At 57.4% G+C, this 17,844-nt stretch overlaps 1 protein-coding gene across 2 annotated transcripts in view; it reads left to right on the top strand.

The window, feature by feature from the left end:
• Positions 1-1,757: 1,757 nt before the first annotated feature.
• Positions 1,758-17,844, top strand: part of WWTR1 (WW domain containing transcription regulator 1) — a gene marked incomplete at both ends in the record, with an annotated part of 42,740 nt that continues 26,653 nt past the window's right edge. For both annotated transcript variants that reach the window (XM_080349934.1, XM_080349933.1), the window contains one exon: positions 1,758-2,137. In XM_080349934.1, coding sequence (XP_080206060.1) covers positions 1,758-2,137 — 380 coding nt within the window. The remainder of the gene's footprint in view (positions 2,138-17,844) is intronic.

Raw genomic sequence — 17,844 nt, 5'->3', positions numbered from 1 at the left:
CACAGCTTAAACTGTGATCTCAGAATCCACGTTACCAACATTAAATGTAACACCGATTGAGGGACAAAGGTTGTTCAACAGCCAGGTCCAAGTGCTCCGCTGAAGAGGCAAAATGAAGTTCAGAATAGTTCATCCTTCTTCTTAAGAAATTAGTGAGAAACAAGGTCAGGAAAAAATTAGTTACCTGAGACTTTTCTAATGTAGATTCCCGTTACTGAGGAGGATGTATCCTTGTCAATCAGCATGGCCCGGAGCCTGTCCAGAATGCAGCAACGTAACTAAGAAATGCATTTCTAAAGCCGTGTAGTGTGTTCGTATAGCCAATGTGTCAGGTCTGCATGTCACAAAAACTCCGTGTGCAGTTTTCTATCGTAAAAACCAGCACTGCAGTTGGAGAGTGAACAATATCATTCTTTATAAATGCAGCTACTGAATTTAAGCAAATTCTGGGTCACATCACCGTTCGAAAGTTGTTTTGAGTGCACCACAAATTAAAATATAAAAGACTTTTTTTTTTTTTTAAGTGCGTATTTACTTTCTAGAAAGCCTCAGGAATGCATTTTTATGACAGCTGTGCCTTGTAGCACGGATGGAACAGAGGACAAGTGGTTGTGAACAGGCAGGCAGGACAGCCCCACAGAGCTTCTCAGCTCTATTGCAATACCACCCATGGACAGTGAGTTTGAAAGATTTATGATACAACTGCACTGAATTCGTACCTGTCAGCCAAGGGATAAACCTCACCCGAACCACACAAGTATTGTCGTCCATGTCACCACCAACGCGTCTCTCCTTTTTTCCCCATTATGTGGCCCCTATTGCCACAGCATCACTAAATCACACTATGACGCTTGTATGCGGATGAATTCAAGATTCATTTTGCTTCCAGACATGACGATCACCCATGAACTTCCCGAATGATGGTTTTAAAGCGAAGCTAATTAGGCCGACAGGAATTCAGTTGCACCAGGAGGAACAACGCTCTTGCTTTCCCGAGCGCTGAGCCAGCGCCTGCGGCTGCACGGACGGGACGGGGCGGCGGCTCCGACACCCGCCCCGCGGCTCCGACACCGGCCCCGCGGCTCCGACACCCGCCCCGCGGCTCCGACACCCGCCCCGCGGCTCCCCCGGGGCCTCTGCAGCGCTCCGGGCCGGTGGCGAGCGGGGCCGCGGCCAATGCGCTCCCCGGAACGGCCCGGCCGGCACCCCTGGGCGGCCTCCCCAGGCCTGATAACTTCGTGCGGGACGGGGCGAGCGGTGTGGCGGGAGGGACGCGAGGAGCGACCGGCGGGCTCTGAGGGACACCCGGCGAGATCTGAGAGACACCCGGCGGGCTCTCAGGACACCCGGCGGGCTCTCAGGAACACCCAGCAGGCCGGGCCCAGCCCAGCCCAGCCCGTGGCCCCGTCCCACGGCGGTTCCGAGCGCCCCGTTTCCGCGGCAGTTGCATAACTGCGGGCGGGGCGGGGGCCGGGCCCGGGCCGCCGGGGGCGGGCGGGAGGGGCCGGCGCGGGCCCGGCCCCGCCGCTGCCCGGCCCGGGGGAGGGCGCCGCGCTGCCCGGGGCTGACGCGCCCGCCCCTCGCCGGCCGCCCGGGACACCGACACCGCTGGCGGGCGCAGAGGCGCTCCCGCTCCCGGACAGCCGCCCGCCCGGCTCGAAGGGCACGTCCTCGGCGGCGGCCTGTCGCGGGGCCGGCCCCGCTCGCCGCCTGGCCCCGGGACGCCTGCGCCCGCCGTCGGGACCGACGGGTGGAAGATGAATCCCGCGCCGCCGCCGCCGGGGCAGCAGGTGATCCACGTCACGCAGGACCTGGACACGGAGCTGGAGGCGCTTTTCAACGCGGTCATGAACCCCAAGCCCAGCTCCTGGAGGAAGAAGATCCTGCCCGAGTCCTTCTTCCAGGAGCCCGACTCGGGCGCGCACTCGCGGCAGTCCAGCACGGACTCGGGCGCGCCCCCGCCGCGGCCCGCGCAGCACGTCCGCTCGCACTCCTCGCCCGCCTCGCTGCCTTGCGCGGGCGCGGCGCCGCAGCACGCGCACCTCCGGCAGCGCTCCTACGACGTGACGGACGAGCTGCCGCTGCCGCCCGGCTGGGAGATGGCGCTCACGCACACGGGACAGCGCTACTTCCTCAAGTGAGTGCGGCCGCGGGGCGGGGAGCGCGGGGAGCGCGGCCGGAGCTGCCGCTGCTGCCGCTGCGCGGGGGCTCGGCCGGAGGGCGGTTGCCGCGGCCCGGTCCGCACCCGGGAGCGTGGTCGGACAAGCTGCCCGTGGACGGGCTCCGGGGCTCGCGGAGAGCGGCGCGTGGGGCGCCGGGCCGACCGGGCGGGAGCTGCGCCGGGAGGTGGCGGGGGGAGCGCCCCGGGGTGAGGGCGGGGGGCTCCGGGAGCAGCGCCTCGGGGTGAGGGCGGGGGGGGCTCCGGGGGCAGCGCCCCGGGGTGAGGGCGGCGGGGGCCTCGGGGCTTTGCAGGTCCCAGGCGGGTGCGGGAGCCCCGGGGCCACTCGGCCCCTCGCTCCCGCTGCGGTGGGAGGCGGGAGGCGCTGGAGGCGAAGCCGCCGGGCAGCTGCCGGAGCCCAGAACCGGCCTGGAAACCGACTTTGCGGATTTCTTTCCTGCTTGGCCACACGTCCAAGATTCAGAAACTAGGTTTTTAAACATAAGTTGAATAGCAGTTGTTCCAGGGAGTTTTCCGGCGTGGGGGACAGGGCCCTGCGTGTGTGTGACCTGCTGAGGTGACACAGGCTCCGGTGGAACCGCGTCCGGTCGCGCTGTCCGGCCCGGGCTGCGCTGCGGGGCCGCCGCGCTCGCAGCGGGGGCGGCGTCCAGAGCCGGAACGCGGGGCTGCACAAGTGGTGTGCGCTGTATTTATAGCATCCATATCTTCAGGGACACGGGAGGAGCCTTCCTTATTTTAGTGACAGATTTTGAGACATGTGCTAATACAGCTGCCTGTCCCTTCTGGCCAGAGTGTTTTATTGATGACGTTTGGAATTTGATTCAAAGCACTTTAATAGGCCTGAAAATAGGTAATAATTGTAACACGTGGTAAGCAAACAGTGCCTTGTTTTAGGAGATTCTGTTACCTCTGCTCCAGGTTAACTGCAGATTAACTGGCACTGTACTAGCCCGGTGAATACGCAGTGACAAAATGTTTGCCAGTGAAATAAAACATTGACTGAGGAAGCATCTGCCCGGGGATACGGAGGCGCCGGGCTGTGGGGGATACGGAGGAGCCGAGCTGTGGGGGATACGGAGGAGCCGGGCTGCCGGGGATACGGAGGAGCCGGGCTGTGGGGGATACGGAGGAGCCGGGCTGCGGGGGATACGGAGGAGCCGGGCTGTGGGGGATACGGAGGAGCCGGGCTGTGGGGGATACGGAGGAGCCGGGCTGCGGGGGATACGGAGGAGCCGGGCTGCCGGGGATACGGAGGAGCCGGGCTGTGGGGGATACGGAGGAGCCGGGCTGCGGGGGATACGGAGGAGCCGGGCTGCGGGGGATATGGAGGAGCCGGGCTGCAGGGGATACGGAGGAGCCGGGCTGCAGGGGATACGGAGGAGCCGGGCTGCAGGGGATATGGAGGAGCCGGGCTGCCTGGGGATACGGAGGAGCCGGGCTGCAGGGGATACGGAGGAGCCGGGCTGCAGGGGATACGGAGGAGCCGGGCTGCGGGGGATATGGAGGAGCTGGGCTGCGGGGGATACGGAGGAGCCGGGCTGCCTGGGGATACGGAGGAGCCGGGCTGCAGGGGATACGGAGGAGCCGGGCTGCGGGGGATACGGAGGAGCCGGGCTGCGGGGGATATGGAGGAGCCGGGCTGTGGGGGATACGGAGGAGCCGGGCTGCGGGGGATATGGAGGAGCCGGGCTGCGGGGGATATGGAGGAGCCGGGCTGCGGGGGATACGGAGGAGCCGGGCTGCGGGGGATACGGAGGAGCCGGGCTGCAGGGGATATGGAGGAGCTGGGCTATGGGGGATACGGAGGAGCCGGGCTGCGGGGGATACGGAGGAGCCGGGCTGCGGGGGATACAGAGGAGCCGGGCTGCAGGGGATATGGAGGAGCCGGACTGCAGGGGATATGGAGGAGCCGGGCTATGGGGGATACAGAGGAGCCGGGCTGCAGGGGATATGGAGGAGCTGGGCTGCGGGGGATATGGAGGAGCCGGGCTGCGGGGGATACGGAGGAGCCGGGCTGCCCGGGCTGCAGGAGATGGAGTGTTTACTACAGCCCCCCCAGTCCTGAGAGCGCAATCTTGAGTTCACATAAACTGTTTGTGTTCAGCCATCAATGCATGGTAGGACTCCGGGGAAAGGCAATGTCCACTGTTTAGAAAAATGAATAAATGCATAATTTACATGATTCTATCATAATTTTTTTGCCTTGTGGCTTTGGAATCTCCAGAGGATTACTCAAGAGCCCAGTCTTTGAATTCCTCTGCACAGAGTTCAGATTTTCGCCTCTTGTTACACTCTGAGTTACCAGCAAAGCACACAGATACTTCTGATTTCTTTCTGCATTCTGTATGTTGCTGTATATGATTTATAATACTGGGTCCAAATCTAGGAGATTTTTATTGACCTGGTTCATCACCTGAATGAGAAGATGTGGTTGCTCCGCACTTCGTGTGTATTGTTCTCAGTAGAGCAGTCGGCTGATGGGAGCGCTGTGACAGGTCATTCGTAAATCAGTATGTTATATACGTTCTTGCTAGGGCTCGGCCAGCAGGTGTTTTCAGATGCCTCTGGCTAAAAGGTACGTAGCGTGATCTCCGTGCGCCTTTGGCTTTGGCTGATCTCAGCGGGCGCTCGCGCCGTCTCGCCGCCTGCCGCGGTTCTGACACAGACACATTTCCAAGCTGGTGCGTTTTTGGGTGAAGCGACAAGAACCCAAGTCCTGTACTAGAAAACCGCTGTGGATGAAAACAGACCTTTTCTGACTTCTGTAAAAATAATTGGAATAATACATTTGTATGTAAAATGTATTTATTTATACCTCAACGCTTTGGGGAGTAATACTTACCTATAAAATAATTGCTTATTAATTATAATATTTGGAAAATGATAGAGTGGTTTTCAGATGAAAACAGAATTTCCTGCAGAAATTGAAGATTGCTTGTGGGTGTAAAACTATGTGCAATAGCAGGTAGGGCTCAATCAGGTGCTGTGCTCGAAACTCCCGTTTGGTCAAACCAGGCACACAAGGTTACATTTTCCCATTTTTAAGGCCTGTCTGTCAGAAATAAAATGCCATTTGTTGTGAACTCAATGATAAACATTTGTTTGTAGTCATCAGCAAAAGAAAGTTGAGAAGGAAATTAAGAGCAAGTAGCCAAACCGGTCCCGTTGAAGCCTTCGTGGTCAGTTGAGGTTTCAGACGCGGTGTGTGTTGTACGTAACCGTTTCCAGGGTTCCAGCCCGGGGCCAGGCTGAGTTCTTAGCCCGGGGCAGAGCTGGGTTCTTAGCCCGGGCAGAGCTGGGTTCTTAGCCCGGGGCAGAGCTGAGTTCTTAGCCCGGGCAGAGCTGGGTTCTTAGCCCGGGGCAGAGCTGGGTTCTTAGCCCGGGCAGGGCTGGGTTCTTAGCCCGGGCAGGGCTGGGTTCTTAGCCCGGGCCAGGCTGGGTTCTTAGCCCGGGCAGGGCTGGGTTCTTAGTCCGGGGCCGGGCTGAGTTCTTAGCCCGGGCCAGGCTGGGTTCTTAGCCCGGGGCAGGGCTGGGTTCTTAGCCCGGGCAGGGCTGGGTTCTTAGCCCGGGGCCAGGCTGGGTTCTTAGCCCGGGCCAGGCTGGGTTCTTAGCCCGGGCCGGGCTGGGTTCTTAGCCCCTGCAGGGCTGGGTTCTTAGCCCGGGGCCAGGGCTGGGTTCTTAGCCCGGGGCAGGGCTGGGTTCTTAGCCCCTGCAGGGCTGGGTTCTTAGCCCCTGCAGGGCTGGGTTCTTAGCCCGGGGCAGGGCTGGGTTCTTAGCCCCTGCAGGGCTGGGTTCTTAGCCCGGGGCAGGTCTGGGTTCTTAGCCCGGGGCCAGGTCTGGGTTCTTAGCCCGGGGCCAGGTCTGGGTTCTTAGCCCGGGGCAGGGCTGGGTTCTTAGCCCGGGGCAGGTCTGGGTTCTTAGCCTGGGCCAGGCTGGGTTCCTGCCCACGGGCGCCATGTCCCAGGCGGCTGTGGCGCCGTGTCCCGGTCGCGGTGGCCAAGCAGCCGCGGTTCCTGCAGAAACGCTCCAACGCGAGCAGCCGGGACACTCCACCCGTGGTTAACTGCCGGGACACTCCACCCGTGGTTAACTGCCGGGCGCCGGCTGGCGAACGCGCGGCAGCGGTATCTGAAGCATTCTTCTGTGTGCGTGTGTGGAGAAAAATGTGAGTGTGATTTGTTTGTGATAACAAGTGTTTCTGGGAAGACAGGCAAGTGGAGATATCAGCTCCGTATCGATCCACGCGGAGCTGTGTACACATGTTCTGGAAGAAGAATTTCTCAAGTGTTGCTTTCGCCAGTTTGTTCTTAGGCGGCGCAGCCTCCTGCTTCAGGCGAGGCCGAGGCGTCGGTGTTCGCTGTGTGTGCGGCGCTTCCCGCTCACGCTCCGGGTTGCTCCAGGGGGCAAACGGGACAGAACGGGCCCAGCCTGGCACCGAGCGGGCTGGGGCGCTGCTGCCACCGTCCCTCTGCCGCAGTGTGGGGCTTAAAGCATCGAGGTGAACATTTGCCATACCAGGACGTATTTGCCAGTAAATCCTGCTCCAGGGGAAAGAAGATACTTGCTTCCAATGTTTTATTTGTCTGACTTGTTCAGATTTTTTCCTGCTGGTTTCTGTTGGTGAAGAAACTCGATTTAAGACGTGGTCAGTTTGATATTAACTGAGCATGTTCAGCAGGACGAGAGGGGAAGAAAAGTAGTGTAACTGCTCTGAAATGTTTATTTTCTGAATGTGTCAAAACAGTTAAAGTGCTCAAATAATTTCCAAATAGAGCCTTCCCCTGACAGCCACTTGTGTTAATTCCTTAGGGGTTGTTACGATTTTATGTTGATGATGTGCTTGGCGCTGTACGGGATTCATAATACAGATACTTCCCCACCTTAATCCACATTGATGGGTGACAGCTGTCATGCATCCACCTCATATTATAAGGTGAAAATACAATGGTTTTATGCATTAATTATTAGAGAAGAGTGTCAATTAGCATATTTTTAGAAAGATGTGTATAGAATAGATACAGGCTACCACGAAAACGTTTATGTGGAACCATTGGAAGGGTGTTGGCTGGGGGATTCCTGTGCTGTTCTCGCCCGTGGCGCTGGGAGCCGCGCTCGGGCTGGGGCTGTTCCCGTCTGGGTGCTCGGGGTGAAGCTGAGAACGCGTTTTACCCGGAATTCCGTCTCTGCCTGCGCAGGTTGTCACAGGACAGCAGCTCCTTTGTAGCAGGGCGTTTGGTGCTCTGCGGCTGGCGTGACTAGCAGATACAGACTGAATGGAAGCAATTAGATACAAAGGAAATGTCATGTGGACTGGATTTCAACATACAGACTTGTGGCATTTTCCCTTTCCATTCCAGGGAGAGAGGGATGGGTGTGATGTTGGGTGGAAGTGTCTGTCGTTTTTTATTTGGGGATTTTTTTACATTGACGAAATCAAAGTCCAGACATGGCACAGGTTCTACTGCTGTGACTGCAGCATGAGCTGCTGGGGAGTGCTGCACTGGGGAACACTGCACGGGACCAGAGTCCTGTCCTGTGACCGCTCTGCGGGCGGGTGGGGCTGACGCTACAGCGGGGACACACACACAGGGGACGCAGGCTCGTGCAGAGAACTGCACAGGGCGTCCGGGACCAACACGGGAGACACTGCGCGAGTGTCACCACAAGTCACTGCGACGTGAGGACAGGCGTGCAGGAGGAGCCGCCTGCTGCGTCCTGGGACACACGGGCATCGACAGCGCCGGGAGCACAACGGCACACACGTGTGCAGCACCGTGAGCACGACGGCACACACGTGTGCAAAACTGTGAGCACAACGGCACACACGTGTGCAGCACCGTGATCACAATGGCACACACATGTGCAAAACCGTGAGTGCAATGGCACACACGTGTGCAGTACCATGTGAACACAGTGGCACATGTGTGCAGTGCCGTGTGAGCACAATGGCACACACGTGTGCAGCACCGTGAGCACAACGGCACACGTGTGCAAAACCGTGAGTGCAATGGCACACACGTGTGCAGTACCTTGTGAACACAGTGGTACACGTGTGCAGTACCTTGTGAACACAGTGGCACACGTGTGCAGTACCGTGTGAGCACAATGGCACACACGTGTGCAAAACCGTGAGCACAATGGCACGCACGTGTGCAGCGGGGTTTGCCCCAGTGCTCGGTGCAGCCGGTGCTGTGTGCTCACGGTGTCACCGCTCACGGGGACACGGGGACACACACAGCGGGGTTCACTCCAGTGCAGCCGGTGCTGTGTGCTCACGCTGTGCAGCTGGGGAACGTAGGAAAAGGTCAGCATTGCTGAGCTTCGAAGAGCAGAATTTGGTGTGGGAGTTGTTCACAAAAGGGTTTTCAGCTCGCTCTTGTTTTTGACGCTACATTTTCCGAGTCATGTTGGGCATTTTACTCCATCTCCTGCATACATTTAAACAGAAATGTGACTGCTTTTGCCTGACGGGTTAGGAAAAAATGTTTTTTGAAGATATCTATGGCTGAATTGCATAGGCACATGTGAAAACCGAGGATTTGATGTGAAGTGCGGTTAATGTGAAAACTGTGGCCTGATTTTACTGGTGAATAGATGTGTGTACGCACAGCCCCAGCTGCTCCAACTCCCGCAGCCCCGCCAGCGGGAGCCGGCGGTTCACTGGTCCTGCCACACGGCACGGGATGGGCCTGGGCTGATCTCTGACAGCTGGGGGGCTTTGTGACATGTGGGGTGATCTTTGACATGCGGGGTGGTTTGTGACATGTGGGGTGTTTTGTGACATGCGGGGTGGTTTGTGACATGTGGGGTGTTTTGTGACCTCTGGGGTGTTTTGTGACATGCGGGGTGTTTTGTGACACGCGGGGTGGTTTGTGACACGGGGTGGTTCCCGCCGGCCGTTCCCTGGGTGCCGACTCCTGCAGCCCGGGGTGATCTCCTGGCAGGTGCTGCCGTCACTGTCCCTCGGCCCTGACATCAACCAGATGCAAGATCATCATTTCAGGACAAAACCGACTTTCCTTAGCGGGTCGGGGGCTGTGCTCTCTGTTCGTGTCTTACATCGCAGCATTTTCGGTTTTATCTGCTACCGAAAGGCTCCATGGCAGTGGAGAATCAAATCGTGACACCGCAGGAGGGTGCACGATGTAGAACAGAATAGCCAGAGGAGAAGTTACTCCTAGTGAGACTATTTGCAGCTTATTTGAATTGCAATGTTATATGACTTAGCTTGTGGTTGGACTCCATGTTCGTAAGGGTCTCTTCCAACTGAAATGATTTATGGTTGATATTTAAGAGAAACAGGGTTCTGCTGGAGGTTCAGCACAGAGCGGTCAGTACAGGTGTGTGTTGTGAAGGGAACCGTCCCGCTTTGGGACTCTGGACGTTCCCAGCATTCAAAACGTGTTCTTGCTGAATTCTGCCAAACGTGAGAGCAGAAAAATGCTGAATCAGTCACCATATTGAAAGAAAAAAGAGGAGCATAATTCCAATTAAAACCTCCCACATCTGTTTGTGAAAACTCTGGAGCTGCTGATTTCATCCGCCTTTGATTATCCTCTATTTACATTTTGTTGTTTTTAATATGATTTGCTCTAAGTTCCCTCCAAAAACAGAAGAAGAGTGTAAAAAGCTCGAGGTTGTTGGGGCAGCCTCGTCCGGCCCGCTGTGGGCAGAGGTGGTGTGGTGGTGGTGCGGCGGTGGTGCGGTGGTGGTGCAGAGATGGTGCGGCGGCAGTGCAGAGGTGGTGCGGCGGTGGTGCACAGGTGGTGCGGCAGTGGTACAGAGGTGGTGTGGTGGTGGTGCAGAGGTGGTGTGGTGGTGGTGCAGAGGTGGTGCGGCGGTGGTGCAGCGGTGGTGCGGTGGTGGTGCGGTGGTGGTGCGGCGGTGGTGCGGCGGTGGTGCGGCGGTGGTGCAGCGGTGTACAGTAACTTCGATGTACAGTAACTTCACAACCAACCTGGCAGTTGCAGCCCGTGACCTGTGAGGCGGGGGCGGCTCTGGGCACGGCCCGAGCCAGCACGCACCCCGGCCTGTGCGGAAACGTCGCTCAAGCAGTCGCTGCAGCGACTGAACTGTTCACATCACTGTGTTGATTTTCGTCCCGTGGTGGCCTCGCCCTGCGGACAGCGGGTGATCTAACCCTGATCCCTGGAGGTCTGTTCAGTGATACAGCAGCGGGATCTGCCGCCTCCCGTGGGCTGTTTGGCGGGAGCGGAGCTGCGGTGCCGCTGGGTTGCGGTGCGGGGCTGAGGTCCCGTGGTGCTGTGCGGACACGCGTGACCGGCGCGGGGCAGCGCGGGTGTCGGGCACTCGGCGCTGCAGAGAGCGGCTCTGCCGAGGGCCCGGCGAGGAGCGCTGATCCTGTTCCTGTCCGCTCTGCTCTTTAAGGAGGCCTCGGGTGTACGAGACCCACTAGATCATCATATGGAGACGCTTGTGTTGATTTGCTTGTCAAATATTTGCCCAAACTTAGTCATTGTGATTGATTCCGATATTTGGTGCAGTGTATTTCAGTCTAATACTCAAAGCATTCATTACATTTGAAGGCTTTGACATGCAGCTTTTTAGCAGTTACCGCAGAACTTTGTCGTAACAGAGAGCAGCACATTGAAAGGTGAGAGAAGCATGAACTTGCATGTAAATACATGTGGCTGCAATTAAGACAGGTGAGCACTGTCAGTTTGCATTCTGTGCTGCTTTTCCCGTGGATGCAGGCGTACGTGCGCCTGTATTTGAGCGGCGCTGGTCCTGCCCGGCTGGCTTTGCCGCAGCATGCCTTCCACTCAGGATATTGTCTCATGAGCGTTTCCTTTTTCTGTCGGGATGGCCCTGCCAGAACAATATTTGCAGGAGTCCTTTTTATCTTGGAGAAACAAACGTCTGATTCATTTTCCTAGAAAAAACAGGAAGCTGTAAAGAGGACGGACCGACAAAGAAACGCGTACTGTTACTCACAGCCTGTAAAGCAAACTGGACGTAACTTTGTTGGATACTGAGGGGATGTTACAGTTTTACTGTTTTCCTCGTATTCTCCGAACCTCATGGGAAGGGCAGTTTAAGATGAGCTTGTTGAAAAACAAAATCGAAGCAGCACCGGCACACATGAGAGCGTCGCCTGGAGCCGCGCGGCGGAGCGGTCGCTGTGGCAGCGCGCGGCCGGGCGCGTTCTGCCGCGGCACGGGCTCGCCGGAGCCCAGCGGCAGCGCTCCTGGGACCCGCACATGCGTCCTTGTCCGGCCCTTTGGCACGCTGGAAACTGCCGGGGACGCTTTGCACCTGTGAAAGGAGAGCGGAGCACTAACGGTCACACAGCGCAGCCACCGCGTCCCGGGCTGTCACCGGGTGATGAGGTGTCGGCCCTTCCGTGTGTCAGTGTCATTGAACGGGTCCCGCATGGCCTGCAGTCCCGGGCCGTCACCGGGTGATGAGGTGTCGGCCCTTCGGTGTGTCAGTGTCACTGATCGGGTCCCGCATGGCCTGCAGTCCCGGGCCGTCACCGGGTGACGAGGTGTCAGCCCTTCGGTGTGTCAGTGTCACTGAACGGGTCCCACATGGTCTGCAGTCCCGGGCCGTCGGAGCGGCGGCTCCGGGTGGCTGTTGCTCAGGACGGTGCAAGTGTCCCCTCTCCAGGAGCAGGCAGCCCCCGTGGGACACGCTCTGCTGTGTGTTGCTGCCCGTGGCCGCTGCTGCTCGCCCCGGCGCCGGGGATGTTCCATCGTTCACCTCAGCAGCGATGGGACAGGGAGTTCAGCAGAACACCCATGTCTGGATTATATTTTCAATAAAAATATTAAGTATTTGTGTAATGGGTTAATAAGAGTTGGTGGTTCTGGCTCTCACTAAACGGAATACTGACTGAAGTCAGTTGGAGTGTTGGGTTAAAGTCTGCAGGATTTGGCATCTGAGAGAAAACAGTTGATCCGTATCTGGAGGGATGGTGGCTCTGTAGAAAGATGGAAGAGAAGTGTGATTATTCATCAGAAATGGTTCATGCAGCTCACAGACCCACAGAGGTGAGGCAGCGCGGCACAGTGCAGGGATGATGGATTGACCCCCGTAACTGCCGGGCGCAGTGGCGGCGCTCGCCGCGACGGGCCCTGCGGGGCTGGGCCGGCTCAGCACCCTCCGCCGGCAGCTGGGTTGGTTAAAAGAACCTTGTTCTCAGGTACATCACAGTGGCCAAAAAGAAATGAACTTCTGGTGAACGAGATACAGACAGAACATTGTGCTATTGCAACTCCTTTCTGTGGGAACATCTGTGAAAATCACTGGTTCTGGGAATAAGCACCATTATTTCTCTGACCACAGCGCTGTGGCTGCATGGTTGCATTGAAACTCCAAGTGTGTTTGTTTCTGCCGACGCCACCACACTCTCGCTGGGTTTGGTGGCCGGATGCCCCTGCACAGCGGGTCCCGGTGCAGCTCAGCAGGCCGTGCAAGTTCCCGTGCCCGGGCAGTGCCGCTGCAGGCCAGCGAGGCGGCCGCCCTGGTGGGACACGGCACCACGGCACCGGTGCTGACACGGCACCACGGCACCATGGCACTGGTGCTGACATGGCGCTGGTGCTGACACGGCACCATGGCACTGGTGCTGACACGGCACCGGTGCTGACACGGCACCACAGCACCATGGCACTGGTGCTGACACGGCGCCGGTGCTGACACGGCACCACGGCACCATGGCACTGGTGCTGACACGGCACCGGTGCTGACACGGCACCACAGCACCATGGCACTGGTGCTGACACGGCGCTGGTGCTGCCGCCACGGCCGTGCTGGATGCGTCCCGCTGATCCCAGCTGACTGTGCTGCCGGGCTGCCTGCTGGCCCGTTGAGCTGCTTTCTACGAACCGCATGGCTGGCAACTCCCTTCTTTGGAAACAGAAGCCAGGTGTGCATCCTACATAGAAAAAGATCAGTGACACTTGAAGCTTGTGTACAGCTTGCAAGCAATTTAGTGCCTGGACAATTATGACTTCTCAATGCATCTTTTCCCTCCCCCTCCTTTGTTGTTCACATTTACGGTAACCAGGCCCGTTAGCCTCATTTTTTCTGTAAAACTTCCCGCTGCTCTGTTAGCTCCAGTTTTATTTCCCTGCGCAGCCATTGTTTTTACCTCTGTTTTGACAGCTGAAGCTGTCTAGTTGTGCTCTTGCACCTTCCTTCTCCATCTGCTCGCCTCGTTCCCTCCACGGGACGGGGAGCTCACGGTTAGTAAGGACCCGGGTGCCCCGCGTGTTCTCCCTCACGCCCCCTCCTCCCCCCGCGCCGCTGGCCGTGGGCCGCGCTCCCGCCTCCGCGGTGCCGCGGCAGCCGTGCCGGGCTGCGGGCGCCCCGGGCGCCTCCCGCGGGTCCGTCCTTTTCTAGCGACGGGCCATTGACACTGGAGCTGTGTTGGCGTCTCTAGTTTTCCTCCAGCTTTGAGGTTCCAAACGTGTCTCTCATAAAATGAAAGAATTCATAGCCTGGCTGTCTGATTTGTGGGCACAGTTAGGCAGCTGTATGTTCAAAATCCCTAATTTAAGATAACGTTTGGTTGTGAGTGACAAACCTGTCTTATAAATTCCAGGCCTAAAGTGTTTTATTTTGCGGCTGAGTCTCTCGAAGCCAAGCGCCCGCATAGTTAAATGTCTGATCGCTTTGTGCGTCGTTCTCAGCCCAGGGCAAGTCTCGCTTGTCCACATTTACACGGAAATCTTAAAAAGACAGATTGTCTTTCAAACAGACGATGTTTGACTGGAATATGAGCGCAGTGTCAGCGCTGACAGCAGCCCCTCGTGCTCGGCACAGCCTCATTTCGAATTCTGGCCGCATTGGAAACCCTGCGGTTGCGTACGGGAGCAGCAGTGCCGAGCTGCCCCGCTCCTCAGCTCTCGCCGCCAGACCTTGCTGCTTTACTTTGGAAGGGTTTTGTTTGGGCAAAGACGTGGTCTCTTAACCAGATCCTGCTTTTCATCTGTTTTTCGTGGCGAACGATCCCATTTCCCAGCCGTTTGCAAACAGGGACTGTCTGGCAGGATTTCCTGGACACGCAGGACTTTGAGATTGTGAAAGGGCAACGTTGTGAACCCTGGCGATCTGTGTGGTTATTTGTGCTGCCTTGTCTTCCATGGGAACTAATCAGCTCGTCAGATGGAAGGCAGAAGTAGGGTCTAACAGAAATTCATTGCTCGCTGATCACCTCCACCACGAAAAGTAACCCTTGTGAACGGGACACCTTTGTGTACTGACACTTTCTGAAGAGCTGCAGCCAGTGTTTGGGAGTGAGAGTTTGGTGAAGGTCTCCTGAAGCGGTTCTTTCTAGCCCGGCCCCATGCTGGCGCGGCGCAGCGAGGGACGGAGTTGCAGCGCGTGGCCCCCGAGGCGCGGCTGAGTGAGCGGGGCAGCGGCCACCCGGCCGGGACACGCGCCCCGTCTTTATTAAACCTCTGATATTCGAAGCACACCTTCGGAATGAAAAGCAAGGGGCTTTTGATGTTTCAAAAACGTGTAAACTCACAGACACTGGCAGAAATTCAGCCAGTTCCAGTTTGTTTCCTGCGAGTCAGTTCACTGGAAGAAGTGGTGGGATTTTTCATTGTGAGAGATGGAACCCTTGAAATGTTCCCATGTTCCGAGAACCCCCCTAAATGTGTAGCACGGAGTAGCAGGGAGGATGTTGGTGAGAGATGGGTTTGCCGTTGCTTTCATAGAGTCCATCAGGCGCTGGCGGTGACGCGACCGTGACCCGTTCAGCAATGTCTGTAACCCGGGGGCTGGAAGAGCCGGGTATCTCTCACGGCGCAATGTTTGGTCTTCAGGTTGTTACTAAAATAAATATGATTTTAAAAGAATCACAAATATGTCTCTTTAAATACGAGTGCTACAGGCACTCCCCAAGTAAACAAAGGCATTAATGTCATTATATATTGTATACATTAAAAAATCCCATAACAATGTGCTATAGAACATACCCTTTTTTCTCTCAGGAATTGGGATTTCATCCAAATTCTGAAGGTTAAGTTGTCCGTAGAGCTCAAAGGGTGTTTTGTTCGTTTGTGTAAGCGGTTCAGTGTCAGCTGGGCGTGCTCACAGCGGCCGCTCGGGGACGGGTGCAGGACATTCCTCACCGCGGCGGGCGGAGCTGAACCCGCGCCAGGGAAGGAGCCACTGGCCACCGAAGGACTTACTTCAGTTAGTACTCAGCACAGGGTAATAAATATTCAAACACTTCTGTAATGTTCCAGCTTCCAGATTGGAAATTACGACGGACATGCAGTAGGAGAACAAAGTGCATGGTTCAGTTTAATAATTACATTGTGTCTCCTTGTTACAGCTTCATGAAATTTTCATGAAACATTACCCGTCTGAAGCAAGTGCTGTGATTGTATCAGCTGAGCCCGGTCCTGCGGCCGCTCCGACCTGCGGCAGCAGTGGATGGTTAACTCTTGAGCAGTAGTTATTAACTGCTGCACTTTCAAAGAGAAGTCATCGGGAGACACTGCACTTTATATGTGTTTGTGCGCTTTGAGTGATGTAATGTAAGATAAAATCGTACTATTTCCAACCGTTGAACAGAGTAAGTGAAATCAACAGCACGCAGCTTTAAGCTCCTCAGCCCAATAGGTATTTTCTCTTCATGTGTATAGACGGCGTGTGTGACCTTTTGCAAAACACTGTTAACATTTTGGCTTTGAGTAAGGGAAGCTTTTTTGCTTTGCTGGTGAGCAGTGAGTAATGTCAGAGGATAAGTAAATGCTGAAGCGGGAAGAGAGCCGTTGTGCGGAGGACACGGCGGGCAGGGTGCGCTGGGCAGGGTGCGCTGGGTGCGCTGGGCAGGGTGCGCTGGGCAGGATGAGGCGGGCAGGGTGCGCTGGGTGCGCTGGGCAGGGCGCGGCGGGCAGGATGAGGCGGGCAGGGTGCCCCGCTCCCCCACGGAGCCCCAGGGCCACACGTGCCCCCCATGTGGGGCAGGGGAGTTCTAGCAGTTCCTCGCACTACAGATCGAGTAACACGTGGTCAGAAATGTCTGGTTTTAGTAGAAAATGAAAATGTTGCTGTAGATTTCCGTTCACCTTTCCCGTTCCTCCCTCTGTCTGAAGCGGCCGAGCGCAGCTGGATCTGGGCCAGGCGGAGCCAAACCAGCCGTGTCGCAGTGCGAGCTGCTGTGGCTGCAGGGCGCTGCTGGACGGAGCGGCCAGATCCTGCCCTGCTATTGCCAACCCTTTGTCTCCGTTTTCTTGTCACTAGTGGTCCTGGGGCTGCAGTGTCCATGAGATCGCTGTGTGAATCCAGCTGAAATAGCCAGCAGGGCCTGTTTCCCGAGTCTGGCGGGGTGACCGCTGTCCCTTCGCTGCCCGTTGGGCTGCTGGGCTGGCACAGGAGCCGGCAGCGCAGACTGTGTCTGTGGGCCACTGGCGGCGGAGCTGTGGCCACTGCACCGCGAGACCTGCTGCCCGAGAGGGCGCTGGGCCACCTGCTCCTGAGCGTTCCGGTGCGATCTGCCCAGACCGAACTCTGACTTTACACCGTCTCGCATGTTGTTCGTGATTTAGAACCATGCAAGAATAGAGTAGACTTTATATCTGTGCCTTTGTTTCACCTGCAGCAGCCCGGGTGTCCCCTGGTGTGTCCCAGGGGCTCGGGACGTCCCGTCCCCTGCAAGGACAACGTCACTCGCTGGTCAGTGCGCCGGCGCCCGGTACCTGTGCCCGCAGCGCAGCCCTGGCCGGGGCTCGGGGTCCGCGCTGTCCGTACACCAGGGTAGCTCATCCTGTCTGGGTTCTGCTGTGCTGCCTTCACTACGTTTTGTTACAAGAACTCGTTATTTCAAATGTGTCTTCATAGACAAGATGGGGCCCATCTAAAAATAAGCATATGTCCCACCTGTATGTATGAGGAAGAAGGTGATAGCGTTCTTCTTCAAGTACCTGGAAGAGAAACAGACCTATCGACTTTTCTTTATATGATGTTGGAAGAGGGCAGGCTAACGAAATGAAAATGAGCGGGCTTTCCTTTGTTATTCGCGGTACTTGTCCCGGGGCGGTGCGGGGCCGTGCGGAAGCGGCGGCCATGGTGTGGGGGGGCGCTGCTGGGGGTCCTGGTCCCTGCGGATCCCGGGCCAGCTGACTCGTGGTGCTGGTGGCCAGAGGCCAGGCTGAGCAGGTCCTGCGCGGGAGAGTCCCCGAGGGGCAGCCGTGGTGGGCGCGTGGCGGGCGGGAGGGCCAGGCTGCTCTGGCTTGCGGGCTCGTGTCAGCAGCTGCTTTAGACCAGCTTGGTGTAACGTGCGTTTCTAAGCCATCGGAGGCCAGGCCAATACAGAGCTTTGCTGCCGGGTCGGTCGCGGGGATGGTGACCGCAGTGCTGCGGGGCCTGGCTGCGGCTGCGGTGTCACCAGCACCTGCAGTGCCGTGAGCAGGGTCACGCAACAGACTGGGATCTCGTGGCCCTGAGGTAATTTTCGTAAACTCAAGAAACTTTCTGTCTGTTTAAGTGTGTCTGTCACATGATGTGGCACGAGAGCACGGTGAGTGGACTCTTACTTGGGACAAGCTCCTTTTTGTCCCGTCTTTGTTTACGAGGAGCGGAGGACGGAGAGAAGAGGTTGGGCAATGCTTTGGCTGCGCTCGCGGAGGTGTGGACAGGCTCCCGGCCGGAGCAGCGGTGCCCGGGCGCTCTGCCATTCT

The sequence above is a fragment of the Nesoenas mayeri genome, assembly GCF_963082525.1.
Source record: "Nesoenas mayeri genome assembly, chromosome: 9".
NCBI classification, from domain to species: Eukaryota; Metazoa; Chordata; class Aves; order Columbiformes; family Columbidae; genus Nesoenas; species Nesoenas mayeri.
Note: the sequence above shows the minus strand (reverse complement) of the source record. Positions and strands in the feature narration are given on the sequence as shown.